This window comes from Alligator sinensis, unplaced genomic scaffold, assembly GCF_000455745.1.
Source record: "Alligator sinensis unplaced genomic scaffold, ASM45574v1 scaffold741_1, whole genome shotgun sequence".
Taxonomy (NCBI): Eukaryota; Metazoa; Chordata; order Crocodylia; family Alligatoridae; genus Alligator; species Alligator sinensis.
In genome coordinates this window covers 656995-684753 of record NW_005842212.1, presented here as the reverse complement: position 1 = coordinate 684753, position 27759 = coordinate 656995, and the positions used below count along the sequence as shown (strand labels likewise).

Sequence of the window (27759 nt, the reverse complement as noted above, 5' to 3'; positions counted from 1 at the left end):
ATTCCTGCAGATTGCACACTCTGCGAATAGGCTTTGGCTTCTGGATCAGTTCGCAGTAATTCCGGTGAACCATCTTGTGGTCAGTCTTCCTTCGGCAACCGTATTTTGTAAACTGATAACCTTAAGAGAGACACTCCTCTTATCTCCAGCATTTGAAGTTTTTACACACAACTCAGACTGTACTCAAACTGTGCATGAAAGGGATAGCAGGACAGCCTGAACCGAAGGCGAGTCAAACCTCATCTGATGAGCATTGCTTTGCTATATATACAAAAAGCTATACATTTGGCATCCCAGAGCAACCAATTCCCGTTATCTTTTCACAATGAAGCTGCAATCACAATTAGCAACAGACTCCTTTGGAAAGAGGCATCTTGGCAGTCCAAGATCCAAAGGCTCAGTTGTGTTCTCTATATCTGCACACCCAAAAGAGCGCACAGGAGGGCAGCTGAAACCCCAGGCCAGCTCTAGAGCTGGACTTAGGACTTAGTATCTAGGCCAAGTGCTTCCTGGTGCCTCTTCTCAGTGCAAAGTGCAGACTGCCAGGTGCAAAGGACTCAGGAATAATCCACCAACGGGTAGCATCTGTGCTCTATTTGCTACCTGGGTGTTTCATCAGCCCAAGGCCAATGCTTAGATAGTCCACAGGATTTCTCGCTAACAGAGAGAGGAATCAGAAATGAACACAGAAACTCTTATACCAGCTCTGACCAAAGGTCCGTCATAGCCAGACAGCTCATCTCTAGAAACAGTAACAGATGCTCACGTCAGTCACAGATGAGACATTTATAAAATCAACTGCCCGAAGAGAAAGTTGGTCCTTGCCCGAAGCAGTTTGTGTGCTGAAGCATGGTGGTTACTGTGATTTATCTGTCTGACACTTTACTAAAGGAACATGCTGTTACACTCCTGGCTTATTAATACCTTGTGGCAACAAGTCCCACAGATCATGGCGTTATGTTTAAACCCCCCCCCCACCTCCTCTCTCCTTGCATCAGCTTCCAGTTTGTTATTCATTTCTTTTTACCTCCTCCGCAGGGTTTCGAGCACTGGGACCATTTTTTCAGAGCCCATTCATACGAGACTGAATCTTCCAAAACATTGTTGTTATCTACGTTTAAGGAGTCTTCATGGATCATGTATTTGTAAGTCAAAGATACCTTGGTATCGCCGTGCGGAATCACCTAGACAGCAAAACAGATGTAGAACAAAAGCTTTTCAAGACTGATTTTTAAAGTCATCTTAAATAATTGTGCCACGGACACAGAAGCAGGCCCAACATTTAAGTGTATTCAATGCGTTTCACCCACTTAATGCATCTTTTTTTGTACTTGTGGCCCTGGGGTCCTTATACTACACATTAGGAAAGGGTGCTGAGCTGGATTGGCTTTGCAGGACCGTACGTTCCCACCTTCCAACCTAACAGAAAGAAACGTCACAATAAAATGATATTTCTGTTTTCACTGAAGACAAAGATTTAATCAAACTTATTGACTGTCTAAAACGGGTGGAAAGAATGTCAATGAAGATTAACTGATGCAAGTGGAAAAATGCAACTCTGTATGATATAAACACAGGCCTTCTCACAGCTGCCTTGAAATAATAAATTCATTGCCAGATCAAAGTCTGGTTCCTCATACAAAATGGACACCGAGCCAGTTTATTTTGCGGGTTTAAAGATGGATCCATTTGTGGAGTATGGTGCTGTTCAACACAAGCAAATGTATCCAAGCCTGCCCTTGAAGAAGGCCATTTTTATTCTTACCGGAGGACAGACTTTCAGCTGGTACAAATCAGCACAGTGCAACGGGCTCCGCTGGCCCAGATTTCCCGAAGCGAAAGATCTGTCACCCGGTATTTGTTCTCATGTCATTTATTCTTTTACAATGAACAGTCGATACAGTTTGAACTATTTCTCAATTAAGACAGTGATATCACATAAACCACTGAAGCCCTCTCTGGTGTCTGACTTTGTAGGACATATTGTTGAAAGTGGGGCAGGGGCTGGGAAAGGGTAACATGCGTTTAACTATAATAGGCTGCACTGATTTTTCTCTTAATGTTCCCATCACAGCTGTGATTAGTAGGCTGGACATCCTTTAGATAATGGTAATTTTCTAGGTCTTCCACAGGAAATAATTAGGAATGTCAAATGCTTGACATATAACCCTGGAGCTACTGTATAATGCGATTCCTGTAAGTGATAATGAACTAGGGAAAAGGGATTAAAATACATCTCTTTTTATCTTTTTTTACTCTTACAGCAAATGTCTTCCCATGATTCACAAAAGGGATCTCTAATACACAAGAGTGTTATGACTCAGTATGACCCTGACACTACGAGCCATGGGACGGGGTTTTCATTTCACTTACCAGAATAACTATCCCGTTACGCAAAGGCCCCATGGTCTGTACTGTCTCCCTGCCATCGTCGTTCCGGTATTCCCACTCCACGCCCATGTCAATAAAGGCCTTTGAATCTGGCACGTAGTTGTCGTCACTTAATATGAACTTCCCCGTTTCCCGATTCTTAATTGCTGGAAATAACACAACAGATGTGAGTCTGCAAGGGGAACCTCATGGCTGAAGCTGGCAGGGAGGGCGCCAAGCAGAGCAGTCTGCTTTTTCCCCATGCACTCTCACTGGATCAGGAAGGACTTTTTGGCTTTCACTCTGCATCCCTTTGCCTTCTTTTTCTGGCAAAGAGATGCCTACTGTTGTTTTGGGCCTTGTGCTTATATTTATTTCGTTCCTGTTGGCTTTCAGGGATGTGCTGCCTTGACTGTAACCTGCTCCTTCTTCGGTTCAGCTGCGAGTTCAGTTGTTCACCTTGTGCTGACATCAGGGTCCCCAGCTGGAGACTGAGGGCAGCCAGGTCTGAGGTGAGCCCACTCCACAGTACATCTGTGCTGCCTTGTGTGCTCTCCCTTTTGCACCAGCTCAGCAGCTGGGGCTTGAACATGCTGCACTTGGACACCAAGAGTCACAGGCTGCTTCTCGGGGTTCAGGTCTGTAACACCAGGGTACAAGCCAAGCAGTCATGCACTCCTCCATCACTGCCCCACACGCTCAGCTATCTGTTGCTGTCTGCTAGCCCTCCCATGGTTCGACAGGATAGCTTTCCCTGCCACTTGGTGCTTGCCTGACCCAAATTCTGTGTTGACATTAGGAGATAAAGGATTTTGTTATACACATCTGAGTCACTCCAGGCACTAGTAGTCCCTGAATCCCAGCCCATGCTCTCTGGCCTCTCACTCAATGCTCTCCTCTGTCTTGGGTCCCATCCAGGTGTTTGCATAAGCTTATGAGACAGAAATAAGCAGAGGGGGACTGCAGTGGCACACAGAACGAGCCTTGTCTGATTCCTGATCCAGGCAGGGAATGCCAACTCGGTGTCAGCTCGGGAAGTGTTTCCTAAAAAGAAGCTTAAATGATTCACGGCAGAATCAGCAGGCCATTTGCTGCGAATCCACTTCCATTTAATAACTGTCTATGAGACATTGCTTCTCATTGATCCCGTTGCATTGTAAGGAGAGGGTTTCAATTACTGTCTAAGCTTTGTGATTGATTGGGCATCCTTGCATCGATATTATTAACAATGGGGCAGAATCTGAAAGAGCTCAGATGCTACCAGCCTTGGATGCAGCGGGGAAACAAGTGACTGGGAGATGCATGCTGCAAACGCGGCATGTGAAAACAATGCAAATGCTGTCACACCCATAATAAAATTCACACCCCCAAATTAGCCACAGACGACCCGCTCCTGTCCCATCCTGTGCCTCCCCAACCCCCGATCAAGCAATCCTCCTGCTGTGACACAGAGGAGCGACACGTGGGGAAATTAGGATCAAATTTTCCAACGAGCGTACTTAATGTGTACCCTGGAAGGGGGGTCCTAAATACAGACAGGTGCACACACATGATGAGTTTGGGGGTGGGTGGGAAGCAAAATCAAAATATGCCTCTACAGAAAACAGTATTACTGCTGACAGCATCGTTCTTATTCCAGACTCACCCAGGTTATGAACAGTAGCATCTGTTTCTTGTACAAGTAAATGCCTTGCACCAGCAGGAATTTCAAACATCTTGAGGTGTCCTTTATTGTAGTATTTAAAGAGAATGACTGGTTAGCATGACAGTCCTCACACTTTTCTTCTCAGCAAAAATAGGTTTATTTGACCAAGGGCAGGATGCTTTAATACCAGCTGGGCCTAAGCCAGGGTGCTTAATAGACCCTTGTTGGAAGAGGAGAGACAATGGTCTCAGGGTTAACAAAGAAACGTTTGCCCAAGTCCAGTGCACTAATGCCACTTTAGACCCCCAAGCGCCACGAGCAGTGCAGAGGAGAGATCGTCTGCCCTGGCAATGACTGGAGATAAAATATCATTGAGGTCTTCCACTTGGTCGGGTCAGACAGAGGAGCCACATCCATCTGTGGAGACGCCTCTAACACGAGTCAGTCCACAGTACTCTTACAGAGGACAATGCCACTCTTCGTGCCAGCTGAGATGGGCATGGACCCCGATTTGGGAGTAGAGGAACAACTGCCTGACACCGACCTTATCTGCACACTTCCAACCACCAGGTAAAGCCTGGAGAGCATCCACTGGAGTGAGCAGAGCCTAAACTATCAGCGGCAGTGCTGACAGACTGTTGGCGAGAAGCCCCTGAAATCCCTCCGAGTCGTACACCTGCAGCCAACTAACCTTGCTTCTTTGGTGCCCTGGAAAAGGTTCCTTTCACCACCTTGCAGTGGGAATTATCTCCTCCACAGACACCACACTTATCTTCCTGCTTAGAGGAGCCTATTACCCGGTCGCAGCCGACTTTCTGCAAGCAAAGAGGAAAACCAATTTTACTTGTTTATCCCAAACTAACGCAACCGCTCCTTCGATTCAGACGTCCCAGAGGGTTTGCTGCATTCGCTTAAAGATGATAGGGCTTCCCCAGAAGCTTACTTTAGAATTGACATGTTTTTAATACTCACGGTTCTCCTTGTTACAGTCACGGTAGCTTTGGCAAATTTTGATACTGTGATTCATTAAGTCCTGATTCGGGAAAACTTCGCTTTTAAAGAAGCACCATTTCTAAGGCAGATGCTTATGCTGCACCTTGAGAAAGCGCTTCCTTAAACTTAGTAGTTGCACAAGTACCTTGCCGAAGTCTGTCGCAAAGATGGGGATTTACTGTAATTTTCTGGGATTTTTTTTTTAAATTGCCCAATCAAATATACAGAAAATGTACGGCAGCTATATTTTTAGCATCACTTTCCTCGAAAGGGGCTGTATATGTGTATCTTAATGTACATTCCACCCCTGCCAAACCCTCTGAAGGAAAAGCTTTCACTGAAAACTAATTGTAATAGTTCATCTTAAAAATGCTGCATATATTACTTGTGTAGGTAGCTGCTGTTGGAATTGAGTCACATGCAATGTGATGGCAACTGTGAATATCACACGTAATATTGTGACAATAATTCTAATGAAATCTCATTATTGCCCAAAGCATTATTGCACTGACTTAAATATTCATTCTTGGAGAAGAACGTTCAACCTTCTGCTTTTAACTGTTTTTGCACAAGTCAGGCTTGAAAAATGATAGGAATGAAGGATCGACATTGATGTGCTTACCAAACAGTCCCCGCGCACACAGATGCTGTAGGAGTCTTTATACGAGCAGCGAGTCCCATCGTGCACCATTCTTTTCATGTACACAACATCCCCAGTTTCCTTGGACTCACAGTACAGGTGGCACCTTTCTTTAACTAGAGGAGAAAATGCCCTGTTATTGTGCGTGTGAAGCCGGAGCAGTTCTTCTGCTCAGTTTTTGAACAGCACTTTGTATGACAATGGTATTGGCCATTGGTCCGAACCTTGCCCAGTGCTCTGGCAGGGCTCAGTAAAAGATCAATGGTTCTCATTTCTGAAGGGCTACGGGGCCTGCTGGAAACTGCTGGATGATGCAGAAGAAAAGGATTGCTGCGTGGACTGTGCCTTAGTAACTAAGACCCTTCTGCTTCACAAAGGGTGCATCCTGTATCATGCAATCTGGTCCCTATACTTGGCAGTGGAGAGCCCCCTCTCCCGTGGGAGGCCGGGGCGAAGGGGGTGTTGGGGTGGAGTTTATCAGCCGCACTGTACGAAGAATGGAAAAAGCAGCCTGAACAGCAGCTGTCCAACACAGCTGGTAAAATTGGCTTTCAAAGAGGCTGAAAGGAATCCTGCACCAGGCTACCTCCTCCTACACGAGGAGCTGTTTTTCCACAATTGTAATGATTGTATTGGGCCATCATGAAAGCAAGACCAAGAGCAAAGTGATATTTTATCACCGGTGTGTGGGCGAGCAGCCAATCGACTGCATCTCTTTCTCCTGGACGGGCCTGGCCCCAGCCAAGAACATGCTGCTGGAATACCAAGCTCATGGCTGGAGAAACTTGGGTCCTCAACGTGGCTTCACTCTATTCACTTCTCACCCATGGCTATTCATTTTCCTGTTCCCTTAATTAGATCCTAGGTGGCTTCCTGGGCAGTGAACAGTGTTAGGTGCAATAAAAAAGGATGCCTCATTTTTGCCACGTGACTAAAGCTGAAGACATACTTTCCATAAGTTTAAAGACTAATGAGCCTTCCTTGCTAACAGTGCACACTGTGCCCTGGCCATGAGCCCTGCGTGGGGCACAGTGTTTCAGAGAGACAGCTCCCTCCCAGCTTCCTATCACTCCAGGGGAGTTGTAGTTTGCTGCTGTCCCATACCAGCTGTGCACCACCGTCCTCTCCACACTGGTCGGGGAGGATGGGGAGGTTAGAAACCAACACTCCTCCAACTCTCGGCTCTAGCCTATCCATTCCCTGTTCACCGAGTGGAAGGGCAAGTGAGTAGCCAATGCGGGAGTCCAAGGGTAGGCTGTCATTTCATTGTATGCCGTTGTGTGGACAAACAAGCCAAGGGACAATCGAGACCAATAAGGTCTGGGGGGTGCAGGATGCCAGGCAAGGTGGTTACTGCAGCAGTATTGCTAAGCCTTTTGTTGTTAGCTAATATAATGGCTGTGCCTAGCCACAGGAGAAGGGAGACCCTCTCCTCAGGCCGGTCTGCTAAAGACAGCCTCTAAAGGATGAGCCTAACAATGCACACCCTCTGCCCGTCTCTGCATCTGCCTTGCTGACAGCTTCAGTATCCCGGCTGGCAGTAGCTTCGCTAAGGTGCCATTAAAGCAAGGAGGGGACTTGCTAACCGTCAGCATGCTCATACGGGAGCCAGTGGTGTTTCTTGTTCTGATATTCAAAGTAGGGATCCCATTGCTTGCACTGCTCCTCCCTGAAATCTTCAAAGTCCTTGGGACAGTCTTGGGTGCTGCAGAGCTGGAACTCGTAGCTCGGTCCCATGCACGTGCGGCCTCCGTTGGCTGGGCTGTGGACACGGAAAGAGACAGTGGTGAGCTGCAGCATTAGCAGCTCCATGCAGGGGGGTTGCTTTTATTCAGTCTCTCAAGGCCTAGTTCAGTCCTTAATCGCATTTCCCTTGCTTGCTTTTGTGATTTATGAGGAGCAGACGCTGCTCTGGTGGCATCGCCACCACTGACTTCCTGTCAAGCCGAACAGTCTGGAAGACAACGAGGAAATGTCTCCCCTCGGTCTCTGCTACGCGCAGCTGCACTGAGGCAAATGGAAATGCACGGGATCCCTTTTTCAAAGAGATTTGTTTCTGCCCGGCTCCTCCAGAACGTGTTCAGTAAGACGACAGTGGGAAGAGTCCCGAGGTCCGACTCGCTTCCCAACCAGCTCCTCGCCATGCTGCCCAGTGCATTATTTTAATAGTAATTTAGCACACCCTCCCCACCAGCATCCCCTGCACAAGCATCCGTGTACGCTGAACTCACTGCGGATTGTCACACTGCCGGGTCCTGTACTTCACCCCTGTGCCGCAAGTCCGGGAACAGGAACCAAACTTACTCCAGGCTCCCCAGTTCCCATCTTGCTTCAGGATATCTGGAGTTAACCAGATGCAGTGGCCTTTAAAGCAGTGCTGGAAGAGAAAATGGCAAAGGTTTGGTGTTGTGGGAGACACTGACCCCACAGCCAGGGGATCGCGATGGGCCCTGATGCTGTGACCCACTGCCAACTGCAAATGTCTTCACCTTCCTAGAACAACAGGACCTCGCTCGCGCTTTGTGCCTGTGGGCCCAGCCACCTGAGCTGACTTGAAGCACATAAGTCATCATGTCCAGAAGTGTTTCCTGGCCAGCCCCTGAGCCTTGTGCTGCCTGGAGGGTGAAACCTCCTGCGGAGCTGTATGTCTGCATCTTGTGGCTGCTACCATCTAGCACAGGCTCTCCTTCAGGACAAGTGGGAGAGGCCTCACCGCACTCACTCCATTTATCTGGCAGTGAAGAGGGCTCTTTCTGCCACGGGGCCGCCGCGAGCATCTTGAATGCTGCGCACAAAAGGCTGCACCCACTGCATGACATGCTTTGACATGCACGATTACTGCCAGAAGAACGGCAGTATAATTAACGCCGTTTCCCATTCGACGTGGTCAACGAGTGTTAACCAATGAATCTTCGCAGCATCCCTGCGAGGTGGGTGGTGAGATGCCACTCTGCCAAATTTAGAGATGGAGAAAGTGAGACACACTAAGTCAGCAGCAGAGCCAGGACTGGACGCTGGGATCCTCCCTGACTCCTAGCCCTGTCCACACTTCCCCAGGAAACCCTGAACATCAGGGGAAGCGTCCTCATGAAGAGCGCACTGCAGCACGAGATACTCTCCTGAAGAAAGGGGTGGGTCAATCCTGATGGGTCCTGCAGTTGAGAAGCTACCAATTTTTTGCCCCCTCTCCAATCTGATTTCAAACACGGGAGTGAGGTGGTTTTAAAGGCAAGCCTTTGCTAAACTTTCATGAAACGTCCACACCTGCTTTGCAATGGTCTCTTTAGTTTCAACCCCTAGAGCCTCTCTGCCACCTCCCTCCTGAGAGCACATTACAACAAGCTGATCCCGAAGAGCCAGTTCCTCTGGCCCTTAATCAAGAAACTTTCCTACTTAAGTTAACAGGCGTTTTTTCCCTCAAAAATCCCAGAATTTGGCCCCACAAACGGTTTCTGCTTATGTAACAGTCACATGGATGAAATACGAGGGCCTGAAAATATTCTTAGCACAATTAATTACTTTACACTGTGCTGACATTGCTGTTTGTTGGTGTTAATGGTTGCTGTCAGGGTAAGAGGCCTGGCTCGCACACACACAGATGGCTATAACAACAAGTGCAGTCATTCACTTTTCTTAACATCCAAGTCAACAACAAAATTTTACACAGCTTAACAAGCCTCAGCATCCGAGAATCTGGCAGGTGGTTGGAGCAGAACATATGGCTAAACGCATGCTGCCAGCAAAAACAAAACGAGAAGATTTATAACACGAAAGCCTCTTGGTGCAGAGAGCGGCTAGTGATCTGGAAGTCAAACTGAAGAGGGATGGATAATCATTAATAAAGTCCATTTAAAGAGGAAATAATTAGTAAAACTGTGACAAGAAGTAGCTTGCTGTTCTGCTGAGCTATTTAGTGTACATATATTTTATTCTGCCTGTGATTTAGTTATATGACAACTTATAAAAGTGGAAGCAAAATTAGAGAGACTGTCACTCCATTAGAGCTCTACAGTACGTTCGGTCAATACATAGCTAAGGGATCACCTTCATCGTGCAGGAGCTTGCGGGTCAATAAGACAAGAGCCAGATGCCAGCGCTGGTACTGTCACCCAATAACACCTCATTTCTCAGGTGCTTTAAAAAGCCATTACTCCAGTTCCCTAAGCATCACGTGAAAACCAGCTGCGCCGATGTTGTGCACAGAAGGGAGCAATGTCTTATTTCTACAACTCTAGCATACCTAGCTCCCAGACCAAGAGTCAGGCGTCTAGCCCAGGGGTGGGCAAAATGCAGCCCGGGGGCAGATGCAGCCTGCCAGGCCAGTCTATCCGGCCTGCGGCGCCCCTAAAGAATTTAGAAAATTAATATTTATCTGCCCTGGGCTGCCTGGCATGCAGCCCTCGATGGCTTGCCAAAACTCAGTAAGCGGCCCTCCGCCTGCCCCTGGATTAGCCCATATGCCCTTCCATGGAAATTAATGCAGTGCCTTGGTGCAGATGGGGAGTAAAGCGTGTCACCGGACCATTTATTGCTCTCCTGCTAAGGGCTGCAGGATCCTGGTTCACTTGTGACCCCACATCTCTGCTTCCACCTCCGAGCTCCTCTCATGCTTGCTGAAAGCAGCTGGGGATGCAGAGTGCTGGATATACCTAGCTGCTGAAAAGCATCATGGACCAGGTAAATTGGACCTGGCTCCTACCCTGGGGGGTCTTTAAAAAAAGGCTGGACGAACATCTGGCCGGGGTCATTTGATCCCGGTACTCTTTCCTGCCACGGCAGGGGGTCGGACTAGATGATCTCCTCAGGTCCCTTCCGACCCGACCAACTATGAAACTATGAATTACCGCTTAAAAAGCCATTTATGGCAAATTTTCTCCAGAGCAGTGGCATTGCAGTGTCCATATGGCTTGATGGGACGAGATCTGATTCAGCAACGTGAGAACTGAAAAACATTGACATTGTGTCCTTGCCGTGCCCTTCCGACTCCCACGTGCCTGCTGTCCCAGAGGCCTGCCTTAGCTTGATCAGAGCTGGGAGCGGGGCTGGTGCCTGTGTGAAAACAGAGCCAGGTGGGGGGCACATCACCTCCGTGGAGCACAATCTGCATACAACAGACTGCATGACAATGGCTTGCAATGAAGTGAGGCCTTGTTTCCACTTAGAAGGGGCAGAAGATGGAGAAAGCATGGCAATGCTGCTCCCCTTTTTTCATCAAGCAGTGTGTTTGGGACCGAACCACTCTTCAAACCACCCCGCTGGTGTGCTGGCAGGTTCATAACATGGGAGACTAACCCTGGTGCACAGAGTTGACCCTGTGGCTCAGGGGAAAGGTGCTGTGTTGATCTGCACTGGTGCTGTGGGTCGTACGTGGATTGCCAGTCTCCAAGCTATAAACAGGGAAGATGAAGTTTAGCCGTCAAGAAACATGTGTTTGTGCAAAGTGAGTCATCCCCTGATCTGCCAAGTCTTGCTGGACATAGAAAGAGAGGTTTTTGCACGGAGGTGCTCTGAAACAGCAGCCTGCTCTGTATTAGACCTTCGCAGGGGAAGGGTGCAAGGACCTCAGATGGATGCGGTTGGATCTTCAGGGTCATAACAGAAACAGGACCGTTTCCTTCCCACTGCTAACACCGCTAACGACAACCATTGTTCTAAGCAGAAGCAGAGAGTTTCATTTTAATTACGAAGCTGCTATTAACACTGAGCTTTTTTTTTTGGCAAGAAGAGAAAATAAAAGCCGGGGAAATGTAAACTGTTTTCTTTGTGGAAGGAGAAGACTGCTTGTCATCTTGCCCATTTTTGGGGCAGAAGGGACAGCCAAAAACAAGTGCAATTTCCAGGCAAGGAGGCTCCAGGCTCTTACAGTAAAAGGTCCCACTGCTGTTTTCCACTGTTCTCTGAAGCAAAGCATAGATGCCAAGGAGGAGCGTCTCTCTTGGGGATCCTCACATTTCCGAAATCGTTTTCAAGAAAAGGCTGGTAAATCTGCATGTGATCCAAGTGCTGGGAATTACCAAATCCTAGATGGGCAACCCTAGTTACTCAGCCAAAAAACCTTTGCAAGGTGGACCCACAGTCTACATGCATGGCACGGGCTGGATCTGCAACCCACCCATGCTGGGCTGAGATCCTTCCAGGGAGAGATTTAGTTATTCATTTAGGTTTCCCAGCATGGCTGGGCTGGACCCATCTGTCCCATCTGTTTGAGCAGAAATGTGTTGCAAGGGAGCGAGTGAAAGCTGTAACAGCCCAATGGGCTCTGCAAGTCAAGAACAGGGTTTTTCTGACTAAGGAGTCAAGTATTCTCACGGCTTTGAACATAGCACACACTTCTCCATCTGTCTCTTGTCTGTCAGAAGCTGAGGTCAGCTTTCTCAATGGGAAGTTATCTGGATTGCTTTAAGTGCATCCAAGCCTTGGCTGAATCCTTTTTTGTCTTGGTCCATTTAAAAAATAAAATAAAAGGAGAACAAGGAGCAGCGCAGAGATCAGCTGCTTGGTAAAAGGGACAACACCAGCCCGGTCAAATGTGCGCCCCGCATTTTGGCTCCTGTTGAGTTCCAGGAGTGACATTAAGCCAGCGGGCACCAAGCAATACCAGGGCCCTTACCTCTGTCACAGGAAAAAGGAAGCGTGCCAGATGGCGTATTTCTCGCTGGCGGGTATAGCGTGCCCTTGCCTTGCACGAGTTCTCTTCTTCCCTTCTTCTGAGCAAAGTCCGCTTTTCCAGCCAATAGAAATGTTCTCAACAAAAATGATCCATTTGGGGAAAGAAAGGAACCGAACAAAAACTGCTGATGTATTTACAGACGTTCCAAGCAGTGGGAGAAGCCTAAAGCTAACGGTGGGGCTAACTGAAGCAGATGCAAGGAAATAAGCCATCAGCCGGGATATTTCTACTGTCACAGCCAAACCTTGGCATTAAGATTTGAGCTTTGCATTCTTAACCCTTAGCCCTTGGTCTTACAAACCAGGTCACGGGAAAGGTTCAAATCCACATTAAGGCTCCTTTCCAACAAAGACTTGGAAAGTAGTTTTACACACTGGAGCACTTCCATGGGAGCCAGGGGCCACGCTGCATCTAGAGGAAGCACGAGATAACCCGGACAGGGCCAGATCCCATCACTCTTCTGTGCCTGGCGCCCTTGCTGGAGTGCCGGTGCTGGCAAAGCCGAGATCTCACAACAGGGCAGGACTCTATGAGGCCTCGCCTTCACATTTAACACAAAAGAAATATTTCTGTTTCAAAAACAGGGCTTTTTTCCATAGCAACATTTCCTCTGCTGAGAAGGGGCAAGTCAGGAGAAGGTTTTAGCTGCTCCTGGCGACAACCAACAGGTGCGATCCCATCGAACAAAATGCGTCTAATCACTTGCGTTTCTCCACTTGCCCAAGGAAATCCAACAAGAGGCCGGGAACAGCAAAACCTCTCTCCTCTGTGAGATTCTTTGAAATGATCCTTTGGAAGTAAAACTAATATGTAAAAGACCCCTGAAAACTATGCCTGAGTTTTCACTAATTTTGCTGGATCTTGAAGCCTAGCTAAATATATTGGATGAGAGTGTCGTCTCTCACTCTTTAGTCTAGGGTTGGTGGTTGTAGCCACGTTGGTCTAAGGACACAGTTGGATAAGGCTCTTCGGGTAGATGTGATATCTTTTATTAGACCAACTAAATAGTTAGAAAAACTTCATTGTAAGCTTTCGGGCGCACACCCCACTTCTTCAGGCATGCAGAGACTATATGTCTGAAGAAGGGTGTTTGTGCCTGAACGCTTGCAAAGAACATTTTTTCCAGCTATTTAATTGATCTAATAAAAGATATCACATCTACCCGAAGACTCTTTAATCTAAGAATTCATGTCCAAGATACAGACTGGGTATAAGGAACCAATGCAGTTATCAAGATGTCGCTTGCAAAACAGCATCGAAGTTGAAAACCTTTTAGTTATTTTGTTTCTGTCTATAAGGGATTCTTGTTTCCTTCACGGTTTCTTCAGCAAAGAAAAGAGCAGGCTTCACGGGAGTCCCTTCAGTGGAGATTAGAAAAGTGCAGAGAGCTGTTATCAGAGCTCTGCAAACCACACGTGGGGACAACCTCTGTCTCTTAAGTCTGATTAGTCTCCAAAACAACATCACAGGCCTTTTTTGGCCATCAGTTCCTTTAGCTGTTGCAAAGCCAGGACATTTCCTTGTCACACCAACGGTGTTTAGATTGGCCCCGTCTTAAACCAGACATTGAGAATTAGCAGTATGAAATCATGATAACTGCAAGTCTCAGAAGAGGGATCGTTTGAGCTAACATCTTTTATTGATTACGAATCCGTTCCAGTCTTGTCAGATGTTATTCCAAAGAAAATATTTAGACCAAGTTTCGTGCATTTTCCTCTGCTTTGCACTATGATGAGGTGTCAAGGGAGGTGGGACCTATCTTTCATATTGAAGTAAGCTGCTGTCATGCTGGGCCACGGGCGGCCAGGTCTGGGGTCACCTCAGGGTTGGAAGAAGCCAGGGAGTCAGAATCCGGAAGATCTGGCCAGGGAACCGAGTCGGGGATCCAGAGGGTCAGAGGGCAAGCCGGGTCAGGTATCTGGGAGGCCAGGCCAGAGCCAGGCTGGGTATCCGGAGGGGCAGGCAGAGCGCGAGGTCAGGAGGTAGCCAGGTCAGGCACCCGAGGCCTCCATCAGTCAGTAGCAGCATGGGCTAAGGTACAAGGCTGGACCGCGTTGCCCAGACACTTCCTCTTCTGGGTCAGGGGTTTCTCCTGGGAGGGGTGAAGAGTCAGATGACCTCTCGAGCAGCAGGGACTGGGTGTGTGGCTAGGCCCAGCTGGAGGGGTCTGGCCAGCCGTGTCCACCCCAATGCTCTGCTGAGGAAGTGGCAGACCGAGAGGAGTGGCTGTGCCAGGTAGGCTGAAGCCCCAGGTTCAAGGCCACAGCCTGACAGTTACTGAGGCAGGGCTTGACTCTCAGCCCTCTGTATGCATGCAGGGTATGATCATATGCCTTGGGGTAAGATTTGGTTCAGAAGAGGGGTCTTAGCATTGTCCAGTATGTGAGAGGAGAATTCACGCATCAGACAAAGACCAACAAAATGAGGGGGCAGAGGATGATGGAGCTCATTGTGAAATGGCAAGTATCACCGCCTTCCTGATAAACTCGGAGCCATGGAATTCGACTCAGAGACAATGAGGGTTGAAGGGACCTCAGAGGTTGCACCTAGTCCAACCCCTGCTCCAAGCAGGACCAGCCCCACCTACATCATCCCAGCCAAGGCTTCGTCTACCCGGTGGTGCAAGGATGGAGATTGCACCGCCTCTCTGGATAAACCAGAGAGAATCCAAAGGTAAGAACAACTCATGATATTATGAAGAAAAGTTTAGCTTGATCTGTTGAATCCTATTTAGCAACATAGTTTTTTATTTTATAGAATTGTTTAAGGCTTTCTTGAAAGCTACAAAACGTATATTTACCAAAAAAACTAGAACCGCTTCTCTGAGGATAAGGTATTTACTGTTCTGTTATCTACTGAAGCTTCGCAAGGTATCTTCTTGGAATGAAAAAAAAAGAACTGGCCGGTTTGTGCAATTAGTTGAAACGTTGGATCCTGAGTCTCAATCCAAAGAAAATTTTTACAGCTGAGTTGCACAATATCCTGAGAAGTCTTTGTTTTTAATGGAAGCACTGACTAATCCTTAACTAAACAGTTGCAGGGGAAAGGCTGCTATAATTTGCTAATGTGTTTTGTTTCTTCTCATTTCTGTTTAAAGAACTAATAAGAAGTGATGGGTTGGTGAGGAAGGGAAGCTGGAAAAGAGAGAAGACTTATATTTGACTCTGACTTCATAAGAGCATTCAATACAAGTCAATCCATGTGAAACATGGCAAGCCCAAGAAAAATAAACTTTATTGTCAGAGCAAAGTTTGTTTTTGGGTTGGTTTTTTTTAACTACCCTGTAGCCACTAAGCTTCTTAACTGGGAGAAAATACCTAGTTCACATGCAGACTTTCACCAGACATATGAGGCCAAAGAAGTATCCTACTAAAATGGTGTCTCTTTCTGGCCCATTTGGCCTCATACAACCAAAGAAAGAAAATTGAGGCTTTGTGATATCTCGAAGCATCAGGCAAGGTACAAATATTTTGGAAGTGGATATTGGCCAGCATGAACTGTTAGGGCTTGTAACAAAGAATGACATGAACAATACTTGAACACTGAAAAAATGGTGCCTATAATACACTTCCAACAACAAGTCTTACGCAGAGCAGCACGAAAAAAGAAAGACAAACCAAAGGTCATATTCCCTGAATGCACGTATTGTCAACCGCAAGGGTTCAACACTGCGTTGGATGGGAAGGAAAAGAAGGGATGCAAGATAACAGAAGTGATAAGCACTCTGCTGATTTTTCATTGTGGAAGAAGGTCACTTGCAGGCAATGCAGCAAAGTCAGCTTCAGTATCCTCGGGGGGAAACGTGAACACTGCGCCCCTGTTAAGGAGGTACAGTGAATACAAGTATGGAACGAAGGTTTATAAATAACGGAACAGGGAGCTCACGCAAATAAAAGATGGGCCATACTTTACGTCCTCCTGTGCTGCACCAAGTCCTACTATTCTGCCAGATGAAGCGTCTCATTATTAGAAGCTGACAAGATTGCAGAGAAGACGAGTAACGAAGAAAGGCACGGAGAAAACGGCACAAATGACAAAATCCTGCTAAGTCCTACAACCCCTCACTTGAACCAAGTGTCTGCTGCAGTAAAATATCCAGGATAAAATGCTGGATCTGTTGAAATCAATGAGATTTTTGCTCTTAACTTCACCACAAGTACACACAGTCATGTCTGCTGTTTGAAAAGGTGCTGGCGTGGTACAAGAGCAACACACTCGCTTCTCTTTCTACCATATAACTGATGGGTCTGGTTTGGATTGCAGCCCAGGCTCCACCTTCTCCTGGTAGCTATTCTACACGACTCCCAGACACCCACTGGTTCCCGTGCTCTGTCTCTGCGCGCCTAATTGCATTCAAACTAATATCATCATAAATGTGAGTACATAGAAGTCGGAGTCAAAGATAAATAAAATACACCATATTTCTCACCAAAACCACAAGGTCATTTGGTATAGTTTGGTCTCTGGTGGGTTTTTCCAACCAAGTCCTGCGTCAATGAATGCCCCCCTTATATCTATGCTATATATTCAATTATTTTGACATTCAAATATTACACTATTTTGTAAAAACAGATGAACAGGTATTTCCCAATGAAGATTATCATATTTTCTCATATGCAGCACACAACTTTTCCCCTCCAAGAATGGCTGCTGGAAATGGGAGTGCGCATTATACATGAGTAAATACAGCAACAGTTGTTTCTGCTGCTGAAGCTCCAGCCTGGCAGAAATGAAAGTCAAGTCTGCATGAGATCCACAGGAAGTAGAGCAATGAGGAGGCGCCGCTCCCTCGCTGCTCGGGCTTAGGTACGATAATCTACAAGGAATGATCTTTTTTCCTTCATTCTACCTTTCAAAAACTAGATGTGTAACTTACTCCAGGGCCTGGTTTAGGTGAGAAAATACAGTATGTCCAATACAGGTACTCCTCACTTAACGTCGTCCCGGTTAACGTTGTTTCGTTATTACGCTGCAGATCTATTAGAGAACATACTCGTTTAAAATCGCGCCATGTTTGGTTGTAACGTTGTTTGGCTGCCACCTGCTAGTAGGTAACTACTGTGACGTAACTGGATTCACTTAACATCGTTTTACCTAAAGTCGCGTTTTTCAAGAACGTAACGACGCCGTTAAGCGAGGAGGAGCTGTATTCCACTCTATTCGATGTATTAATGGTAAAAGTTGTACGTCTTGCATTTTAACCTTACTTCACTGAAAGCATATTTTTAGGTTTGACACTTTATTTTTAAAGCTTTATTGATAAATTTCAGGAAGAAAATAGGCCTGTTCCGAGCAATCTGGGAAGAAGAATTCGAAAAAGAAAAAAGAGAGAGGGGCATTGAGAACTCAGAATCACATCACATCTTCATAGAAAAGAAGAGGTTTCAAACCACAAGATCAGCTGCTAAAATGATTCACTTGTTGTATAACTTATGCTGTCTACTGGGAAACAGCTTCGTACTTTCAAAAGCCTTTGGAAAAATCCTTTCCAGGTGGCAACGCTCCCCAAAAGGATCACTGAGAGCCTGATCCAAAGCTCAGCACAGTTCATGGGAGGATTTCCACTCTGTCACTGGGGCTGGAGACCAGACTCCTAAGGTTGGTAAAAGGGCAAATATCAAATCCTCAAGAGCAGGGTCAAGCAAAGCAGCTTCTAAAATGTTGTAACCAAGCCTTTGCCATCTGTACGATTCCCTGTGCCCCGTCCAAAACTCCTGATGTCTTTCACTTGCTACAAACCAGTAAATAAGCCCTTCCGCACTTCGTCCTCCACACACTTCTCAACAGGCCCTGGCTTCCACCCTCATAGATAATCATGGATATTGTTATCTCAGTGACTTCCAGTAGGTATCAGATTGCTATTATCCTTCTGAGTACGTCAGCGGACTCAGTGGCTACAGCCGCCCAGTTTTGGTGTCACAGCCACTGTTGATGGTGTGCCACCTGATGCTGCTGTGTAAGGATGGTCGGGGAAGTACAGAAACTGCAGAGGAGGGAGCCGGGGCCAACAGCAGGATCCTGCAGAGAGGATGAAGGAAAACCCAGGGTGGATGTATCGGAGACCTGGAGGAAGGGAACCTCAGACTCCATGGTGAACACCAGGGCTGCAATGTTAGTCAGCCTCAGCTCCCGCATCCGCTGTGCTTCCCCGTGGACCCCCATCCCTTCCCCTGGGCCAGCTCGAACTCTGAGTTTCATGGTTTCACAGATGTCAGGGGCTGGAAGGGACCTTACAGATCGCCAGGTCCAGCCCCCATACACTTGGGCAGGAAAGACTGCTGGGATCAGATGACCCCAGCAAGACGGGTGTCAAAACATGTTTTGAAGATCGCCAGGGTGGGTGGCTGTACCATTCTGGGGGGAGCCTGTTCCAAACCCTCAGCACTAGACTTGTAAAGAAGATTTTCCTTATGTCTAGCCTGAAGCGATCCTCAATCAGTTTGTGCCCATTATTTCTTGTCCTCCCCAAGGGGCCTTGGTGAGCAGATGCTCCCCAAGGCCTTGATGTGCGCCCTTGATATACATATAGGCTGCCACCCAGTCCCCTCTGGGTCTTCTCTTCTCCAGGCTGAGGAGGCCCCAATCTTCATCCTCTCCTCGTATGACCTGGTCTCTAGGCCTCTGATCATGCGCATGGCCCTCCTTTGGACCCCCTCGAGCTTCTCCACATCCCTCCTGAAGTGCGGCACCCAGAACTGGATGCAGTACTCCAGCTGGTAGTCCACCAAGGTCGAGCAGAGAGGGAGGATGACATCCTTAGCCTTGCTCGAGATGCCTCAGTAGATGCATGCCAGGTTTGATTAGCTCTGCCAGCTACAGCTGTGGTTCTCAACCTTTTTTATACTGTGGACCGGCACGAGAGTGAGGCAGGGCACACGGAGCCGGCTGCCTCCCTCCCGGGGCTGCCCCGCCGCCCAGCTTTAACCCTGCACGTGACTGCTGGTGGCGGAAGCCGCTCACCCGGGCGGACAGATGGGGGTCCGAGCAGGGGGCTTGTGCCACAACCTGGCAGCCAACCCTTTGTGGCCCGGTACCGGACCACAGCCTGGTGGTTGGGAACCTCCGAGCTACAGCATCGCATTGGTGAGGCATTAGATCAACTGTAATCTCCAAATCTCCCCCAACTGTCATCTCCAAAAGCGCGTTGCTGTTTCCATGGCAGCATGGCTGGCATTAAGTATCACCAGTCATGTCAAAATAACCACGCCTGATGACACAGATCATGCTCAAACGACTAACGCTCTACGGCTCTGGTGACAGCCTGTCCGTGACCAGACTGGGGCTCAGGATGTCCCAGGATCGAAACCAACCTGCCCCGACTGTCTCATGGCTCTGAGCAAAACACTTGAGCTGCCTTTCTCAGTTTCCCCATCTCTATCATTCTACTAAAAAGCTTTATTAGGAGAGATAGGAGGATTCATTAGTTATGGTTTGTAAAGATGAAAAACACTGAGTGCCAAATATCACAAGTCAGCTTTTCCACTGGCTGACTTGGAAAGCACCAGAATATTAAGCTCTTCGTTTGCATTAGTTTTTCTAACCCATAGGCTGAAGACCAACCAGACTCGTCATACTGTAGACGAAGGTGCACGACTGCACACAAGCTCCGCAGCACGCTGAGATGCTGCGGCTGATCTCACCTTCCCAGGAGCACACATTGTCCCATCCAGCGGCGGTCCCTTCTTCGTCTTGCAGAAGTAGGGGTTATCGGGATGGCTGCACCACAGCTGCTTGCAGGGATCGAACGTACGGAACTAGAGCACAGGGAAGTCAGAGCACGTGATACAAAATACCATTAGAAACAGGCTCTCCTGGATTATATTCTTCCCACTCTACAATGGCTAGATGGTGTCTCTAAGTTTAAGGACTATTTAAAGTCCATGGGGAGCTGCACAGGCGTGGAGCTTTTACACAACAACATCGTTAACTGTGATGGTGAAAGAAGGTGCAATGGAGTCCTGCCAGAGATGGAAAGTTGGCTTCATCTGAATGGTACAGGGCAGAAATGGCAGAGGCATTTACCCATCCCATCTACCAAAACATGCACACCCTCGTCTCAGTTACTCCTGCTGCTGCTGCTTCATGGCGCGGACGCTACTTAAAATATTCACTGAGCTGGAAAAGGGGTCCATAGCCCAGTCATTGTGTCACTCACGTGGGAGGCAGCAGATCTGTGTTCCAGGCCCTGATCCAATGAACATTTAAATATTTTCTACAAAGTGGAACAGAGTCAAGGAGACACTGAGAAGGCCCTAAATGCCCTCTTGCCTTAGTGTTCCTGGAAGGCAGGAGCTCTAGTGTCTGCTGCGAACCAGGGGATTTACACCCACATCTCCTGCATCCCAAATAAGTGCCCCTCCCAGTGAGCTATTGGGCCTGCTGCCTGAGGACAACGTGCTTTGTTTTGGTTAAAAGATGCCTGAAATACAATGAAATAAAACATTTTAATTTCAGCCAGGGTTAAAACAAGGGAAAAGAGAAAACATTGCATGTTGGTTTGATCCAAACACAAACGTCCATTTTTCACACAGTCGTTTTTGCCAGACCAGACTCAGCGGGACCACGTGCATACGCAGCATTACAGCTGAGTCTTACCAGAGTCTCCTGTTCGTTCCTTGGAGACACGGCTCCTCGCGCCTGTGTCTGCAGATGGGGTTTGAACCAGGACTCTTCCGTGCTAGCAGCTGCTGCACCAACTCAACGCTTCTCTGTGCAGTGCTGTCATTTCTGTCCCACTTTCAGGAGCCAGAAGTAGATGGCAAAGCCCTACCAGATGTCTGAAATGATCATCTCCCCCCCTGAGCCAACCCAGGCATGAACTTACCTGCCATTACATATATGCTTTACATTTGGCTACTATATTCCTGGTAACAGAGACGCAGTTGCCGGTGAATACCTGCACAAGCTTTCCTGTCCACCTAGAGCCCCCTTGCCCCCATTATGAATGATGATGCACCCTCATTTCCGAAAAGAAATTCATATGAAGACAAAGCGTCTTGCCATATAGGAGCAGCAAATGTGAACATTAAGCAAGCAAGGGAAGAAAACAACGGCCATTTCTCGCGGGCGTAGGTGGGAGATGTGTGGAGTTATGCCAAGGGGCCAGCGATGGTCCTGGCAGGCTTTGGTTCTGAAATATGGAACTACTTATGAAACTAGGGTGTGATATATTTGTCAGAGCTCTGACTTTTAAAGAGTCCCAACAATGTTAAAAAGGAATTTCCCTGTCAAGAAGTTCATCTGTTATCCCTGGCTTGCAGCGAGCTGGATGCAATGTCTCTCCTTGAACATTTCACCCTATTGTCTTTTCTAAAGCCATCTCAGGGACAGCTGCAACACTCCTGGATGAGGGGCAGGGGAACTCAACTGAATACTCACAGCTGTGCACATCATGTAGCCCAACCCAAAATCAAACCGGCACTGCTCATTCATGGAGTAGTGAATTCCTGGCAGCTGGGGCAGGGACGGCCAGTCGTGTTCAAAGGGGTCATCACGCAGACAATCATAAGAGCTGCAAAAGGCAAGAATTAGAGTCACAGATGGGAATGGGAGACTTCAACAGTCATCGTGGTTTCCTTGTGGTTTGGGTCCAACCAAAATACGGAGTGCAGTTTTCCGACTGGCTCACAGAGCAGTCAGGACTTTAATAAGGCCTGTGTGGTTCCTACCAGGCTGTGTAAGAATTGAACATGGGGCAGAGACCTCTAGCTTTCTCCTGCAATTGCGATTTGGCTTGCAGGTAAATGACTAACTCCTCAAGGTCTGGATGGGAAAGCAACAGAGGAAAATTCTTCCCAAATGTGCCTGAGAAAAAAAGAAAAGGTTTAATTACATTTTCCCTTTGCAAAATTTCTTCCTGTCTGTTGTCTTTCAAGTGCAGCTTTAGATGCAGAAGGCAGCGTAGCTATCCAAGAATACTGCTGAGTGCCACCATACAGTCCTGTGCCGTACTCCTGGAGAAGCAAGTCCCCACACGAGCAAGTGTACCTTTTGGTCTGTGCTTTATTAAATGGCAGGGGCTGCCCTGCCTTCGTCGTTATTCTGACAGTTTTGTCCCCCGCTTCCAAGAGTCTCACAGGCTTTCCTTTCTCTGTGCAGGGGACAAGGGATTCTTCTGCTATCTTAAGCAATGTCTGTTTCTGCCAATGCACTTGAAATATGTCTGGATAAAAAATCTAGTGCACGGAGGATCCTGATGGCATCATTAATAGATGAGTACGGTATAATTGCGAGTTAAATTCAAAGTTACTATCCCAAGTGTCATATGGCAGACAGGCTCTCTGCTACACATCAGTGAATTAACATATCTAGAATATCACAAAAATAGCTCAGGTGTCCTCATTAAATTTAACCATCGACCTATCTGTTAAGCTCATTTCTTTGCTCTGATGGTCACACTTGCGTTTGCCTGCCATTATTCATCGCATCCGCACAACCCTTCATTATGAAAACTGCCAGTCAGAAGTCCATCTCAGATCCGAGTCTGTGTGTTTGCTGCAGGAGCAAGGCAAACTGCTCTGCATCTGGCAATTATTCAAGTTGCCCTAATGATCCCCGGGGATTAGGGACAGAGTTATGCATCTAGATCCACTTTTGAACAAAACAATGCTCCTGTTTTAGCTGGGAGCTGTTTTTATTAATAGAAACACTTTACTATACCTGCATTTTTTTTTTTTTTAAATCAGGGCTCTCAGCCAGATGGCTATTATTTATTATGAAGCTTAAAGAGACACTATTAATTGAGACATCACACTTCTCCTTGATCATTTTTTAGGTACTGTTGTCAAAAGAAACACCTAAGATATTATCACTTCAAAACAATTGAGAAAAATCAAGACTGGTTTCTTTGCATTCGTTTATCCTTGTCTAGTCGTTCTCCCACCTATATGGCCAAGTAGTAGGTTTTCCTGCGTTGTTTGCTGGCATCTTTTATGCAGCAACAAGTCATATATGTACAGATATATTCATGTAGGAAAAACATGATTAAATATCATGAGCACTGGCAAGGGATGTGGAAGGAGTGGTTCACGTACAAAGGAAAGAAAAAAATACAGAGGAGCTGTTAAGAAGACGGGAAATGAGCTAGCTTTTGTGCCGACAGGGTATTTAAGAGCAAGGAACCACAAAAAGTAGACCTGAGGGCCATCGTCTTCCTTTTGATGCCCATTCAAGCACCGGGTGCCCTGTGCACACACCCAATGGCAGAACTTTCCCCTTAAAGCACTACAGTAAAATGCAATTGGCTTGGTACAACTTTGGTGGTAGGAAACACCTCTGCTGCTACCAACCAGTGGTGCCACCAATCCTTCAGTTATTTTTCACACTGATGAGTGGCGCTCAAACAAATAAGACGGGTTTTATGTCCAGGTGGGAGGAAAGCGAGTTGCTAATGAGAGTAATAATAATATTTACAGGTCTGGGAGGAGAGCCACACAATATCACCCTTCTGCAATGGCAAGGACGTGGAACAAAGCAGCAGTCAATGTGAGCGTTAATTGCCTGCAATTCCTGGGAAGGTGTCTCACACTTACCAGGTTGGGGGGGCTTTCTTTTTGGTTTGATTTTGGGTAATCCAGGTTAGTATTAAAAGTCCAATATACAAGCATTGCATTCAGAGATGCTGAAAATGCTTCCTAACCAAAGAGGAGAGTCAGGTTAACAGCTACTCACTGCAGATAGCGGTTTAGCTCTTGTTGGCTACAGCGAGACCAGTGGAAGCGATGGAACGCAGCCTGCACGAGGGGGGCCATGATGCTCCCCAGCCGGACTTCATCCCCGCACCTGTTCCCCTGGCCGTCATGCTCCATGCCTAATCTGGAACAGAAGAGGGGAGAAGCGGCAGATTCTCATCAAGGGTGAAAACTTAGGTGGCTCAGGTCCCTAAGTCCCACTGAAAGTCAAGGAGACTTCATGCTCCTGAATCACTTGGGGCATGTCCACATGGAGAAGCTGTTGGAAAATAAACCAGAGTATGACTTGAAAGTGAAAAACTATTGTGCAGTAGTTCCCATGTGGACTCTCAGACCTTTGTGAGGACAAAGAAAACCCACATGGAGAACTAGTGCAGAACAGCTACTGAGCTGTAGCAAATCCAGATTCCAGGCTACTTCTCAGTTAGACAAATCTTTAGGTTCTTTTAAAAATGTTACCCCAAGTGACAGAGAGCAGCTTTTTCTTACCCTTTTCTTTATTAAAAGTACTTTCCCCTTGGCGCTTTATTAGGATTTCTGCTGCATTCTTCTCTGGCCAATGTTTGACTAGTATCAGAGGCTCCTTTCAGGTAACACATGGTTGGTCACCAACACTATAGTAGCGTGTTGTGACTCTACGTGTTTTCAAAAGCTAAGAGGCATTTTAGAGATATACCGTCTAATCTGATCATAGGTTTCTTTTAACCGTAGCTCCAAAAGTGCTGAAAACAAAAGTTAGCAACCCAAGGAACAAATTTCATGCAAGCACCAATTTTGTGTCCCCCTGATTAATACGCATGAATAATAAGATTCAATGATTCAGGCAAAAGCTCTTAATGTAAAGCACAGTAAAGCCTTCAATAATTCTTGAAACAAGAAACAGAAAAAAGTGCCTGCTGGCTTTCATAGGGAAAAGGTATAACAGAGTGAATCTGTTCAGTGAAGGGATTTATAGGATTTGTTACTCTATCGAGGCGGTGAAGGCAAGTAAATGAGTGTGCTTTACTAATAAATAAACCAGTTACTTTAAAATTACAGATCCACCAGCTCCTTGAATGCTCCAAGTTTACCATGGAAACAATTCATGTCATATCCTTGATATAAAATATATGGAATGAATGTAGCTTCAGGTCTTGGCCTACCTTACTGCATAGTAACTTGCCATGTGGCTTGTATGCAACATTACAGTGTATTACTAGATGACCCTGAATTTAAGACGACCCCCAAATAATTATATACATGGAAAATTTACACATGAATTATAATTTTCCATGTATGGAATCTAATTATTGGAGGATTAAATTCATCCCTCCCTCACTACTGCAGGTGGTGGGGGGAGAGGTGAGGAGGAGGCCAGTAACAGGGCAGGCAGTGAGGGGACAGACAGTGCAAGAGGCAGTAGGGGGGACATGGTAGGGCAGGTGGTGGGGGCAGGCAGTAGTGGGCAGGCAGTGTGGAGGTGGTGGGGCAGGCAGTGAGAGACAGGCAGCTTGCCCTCTTTCACCTGCCCTCCCTATTTATCCCCTCCTCCCCCCGATCAGGTCCCAGATCCCCCTTCCCCTGTCCCCACCTATTCCTTGCTCCATGCCACTTATGCCCTCCTGCAGCCTCCAGTCCCGGTGCCCCCTTCCCCCTGTCCCTCCCACACCCCTCAACCTCCCCCTTATCTTTGCTACATGCGGGCAGGCTCTGACCCTGCTGCAGCCCAAGGCACTGAGCATGGCTCCAGCCCATGCCGTAGCAGAGGAGCAGAGCCGGCACTGCTGCTACAGGGCCAGACTGTGGTGAGGACAGAGCCTGCAGGCATGAAGCAAAGGTAAGGAAGAGTGTGGCAGAGGGGGAGAGAAGGGGAGAGGTGGTGTCAGGGGAAGCGGGGAGCAGACTAGAGACAGTGGGGGCTTGAGACTGTGCAGGAGGCTGAAGGGGTACAGAGGCAGCAGTGGCCTGTCCTCTGCCACCTTGTACTTGATTGTAAGGAGAGGGGCTTCTTCCCCCATGTTAGATGGGCAGAATAACTCGTTGTCTAATCAATTCAATATGGTCAACGTGTGCAAGTTACTAAAGATGGTTTTCATGAATCTTGACTTGTAACGAATCAAGGATTTCACATTCCCTAATAGTAAAAATACTCTGCATTTCTCCTAGGCGACTACAATGCATTGATCAGCTTCATCTCATATTATTCCTGGGAAGCAGCATCACTTCCCTGTGACAGCTAAATGGTCCCTGACCCAGAACACTTCAGTGGCTGGCCAGAGATCACAAGGGAAGTCGTTGCAAGAACCAGGACTGGAATCAAGGTCTAATGCTTTACACTTGCCTCTGAGCCACAGGACCACATCTTCCCAACCCCCAAAATATTTCCCAGAATCAAAGCCATGAATGGATAAGACCTGTTAAAGCACCACTTACACATGTCCGGTTTCATGGGCCACCACAAAGGCAGAGGAAAAACCGTCTTCATGGTTGAGGGTGCAGCTTCGTACGGGATGACACATTCCAGTAACTGGAGCGTAACCTAGGACACAGCGCGTAGTTCAGGAGGTAAGGGAAGACAAGCAAGAGTGTGTGCCTGCAAAGCCTCAATACGGCGCCCGTCCGTCATGGCATCTCACATGGAAGAAGAATTTCCTAAAGTGCCACCGGCGTCAGGGCTCCAGACCGGGGCGCGTACGCCGAGCGAACACTTTAATCAACGTGTTCCAGCCCCGCAACATTCATTCTAACCAGCCATATCCTAGCCGTTAGTTAAGCACCAAATGACTATTAAGGGCCAAATTCTGTCCCGACTTACACAGCAAGCAAACCTTTGCCCTTAATACCTAATCCTCAAAGCATTCCTGTGGTGATGGTCAGTAAGTGTTGTCAACTCCACTTTTTCATATGGAGCAGCAGGCTCAGGGCCTGAATGACTTTTTCAAGGTCCCATAATGAGTCTGCGGGCCAGCTGGCATTGTGAGCCAGACATTTCCGGGCCCTCTTCCTATGGCGAGATGCGAATGATTCTCTGGCATTTCCACTTGCTCTCAAATAATGTAAGCAACCCTTTTTCTTTCAGGAAGGCAGGCTATTCAATCATGAGATGCGTTAAGACAGTAACTGGATTTCAGATTCAACTCTAGGCACAAATGTTTTTGCAGTACAACTTGTTCAACACTGAACTACCTGGTAGATAACCATCCATGTGCCTATAAAAGACAATGCCACACTGGGAACGGTGCTGGTGAACAGGGCAGCCGTATTTGAAGAATGCACAGAAACCAGACTCAGTGCCAATCAAGTATTATCACACACACAGGAAAGCATATTAGTCTCACAGATCATCCATACAATTAAAGTGCTTCTTTTAAAGGTAACAAGAGATCTCGACTCTGAACTTTTAATTAATGTGCTCCCTCAGCTATGAAATATGGGAAGACAGCCTGTTGAACAAATTACATTCTTGTCATGGTTCACGAAGAATGCAGTGCAATCTCCTTCTGGGCCGTTCTGCATCTGATCTCATACAGACAGGTAAGGGGAAAGGTAGGGAGGGAATAAGGGCTCTGCCTAGTCTTGTGTCAGTGCACAGGGGCACAAGGAAATATCAGTGGTTAGGGAGTAAAAAGAGAGTGGCACTAACCAATTTAGAGGGAGAGGGCAGGAACTGTAACATCTGATCAGAGCTGTTCTCACATGGGCTCAGATCATACCCAGTACCCTGCAAAAAGGTAAAAATGAGCTACTCTTGGTGATGTTGTTTCTGATCCTT

General features: G+C 47.2%; 1 protein-coding gene across 1 annotated transcript in view; it reads right to left on the bottom strand.

The window, feature by feature from the left end:
• Window positions 1-27759, bottom strand: part of ADAMTS2 (ADAM metallopeptidase with thrombospondin type 1 motif 2) — a 236872-nt gene that overhangs the window by 14167 nt on the left and 194946 nt on the right. The window contains exons 8-19 of the mRNA XM_014521388.2: window positions 26421-26526; window positions 23989-24132; window positions 21697-21829; window positions 19959-20072; window positions 7880-8025; window positions 7235-7410; window positions 5631-5764; window positions 4707-4830; window positions 4016-4096; window positions 2374-2537; window positions 1028-1184; window positions 3-120 (exon numbers count right to left, since the gene is read on the bottom strand). Coding sequence (XP_014376874.2) covers window positions 3-120; window positions 1028-1184; window positions 2374-2537; window positions 4016-4096; window positions 4707-4830; window positions 5631-5764; window positions 7235-7410; window positions 7880-8025; window positions 19959-20072; window positions 21697-21829; window positions 23989-24132; window positions 26421-26526 — 1597 coding nt within the window. The remainder of the gene's footprint in view (window positions 1-2; window positions 121-1027; window positions 1185-2373; window positions 2538-4015; window positions 4097-4706; window positions 4831-5630; window positions 5765-7234; window positions 7411-7879; window positions 8026-19958; window positions 20073-21696; window positions 21830-23988; window positions 24133-26420; window positions 26527-27759) is intronic.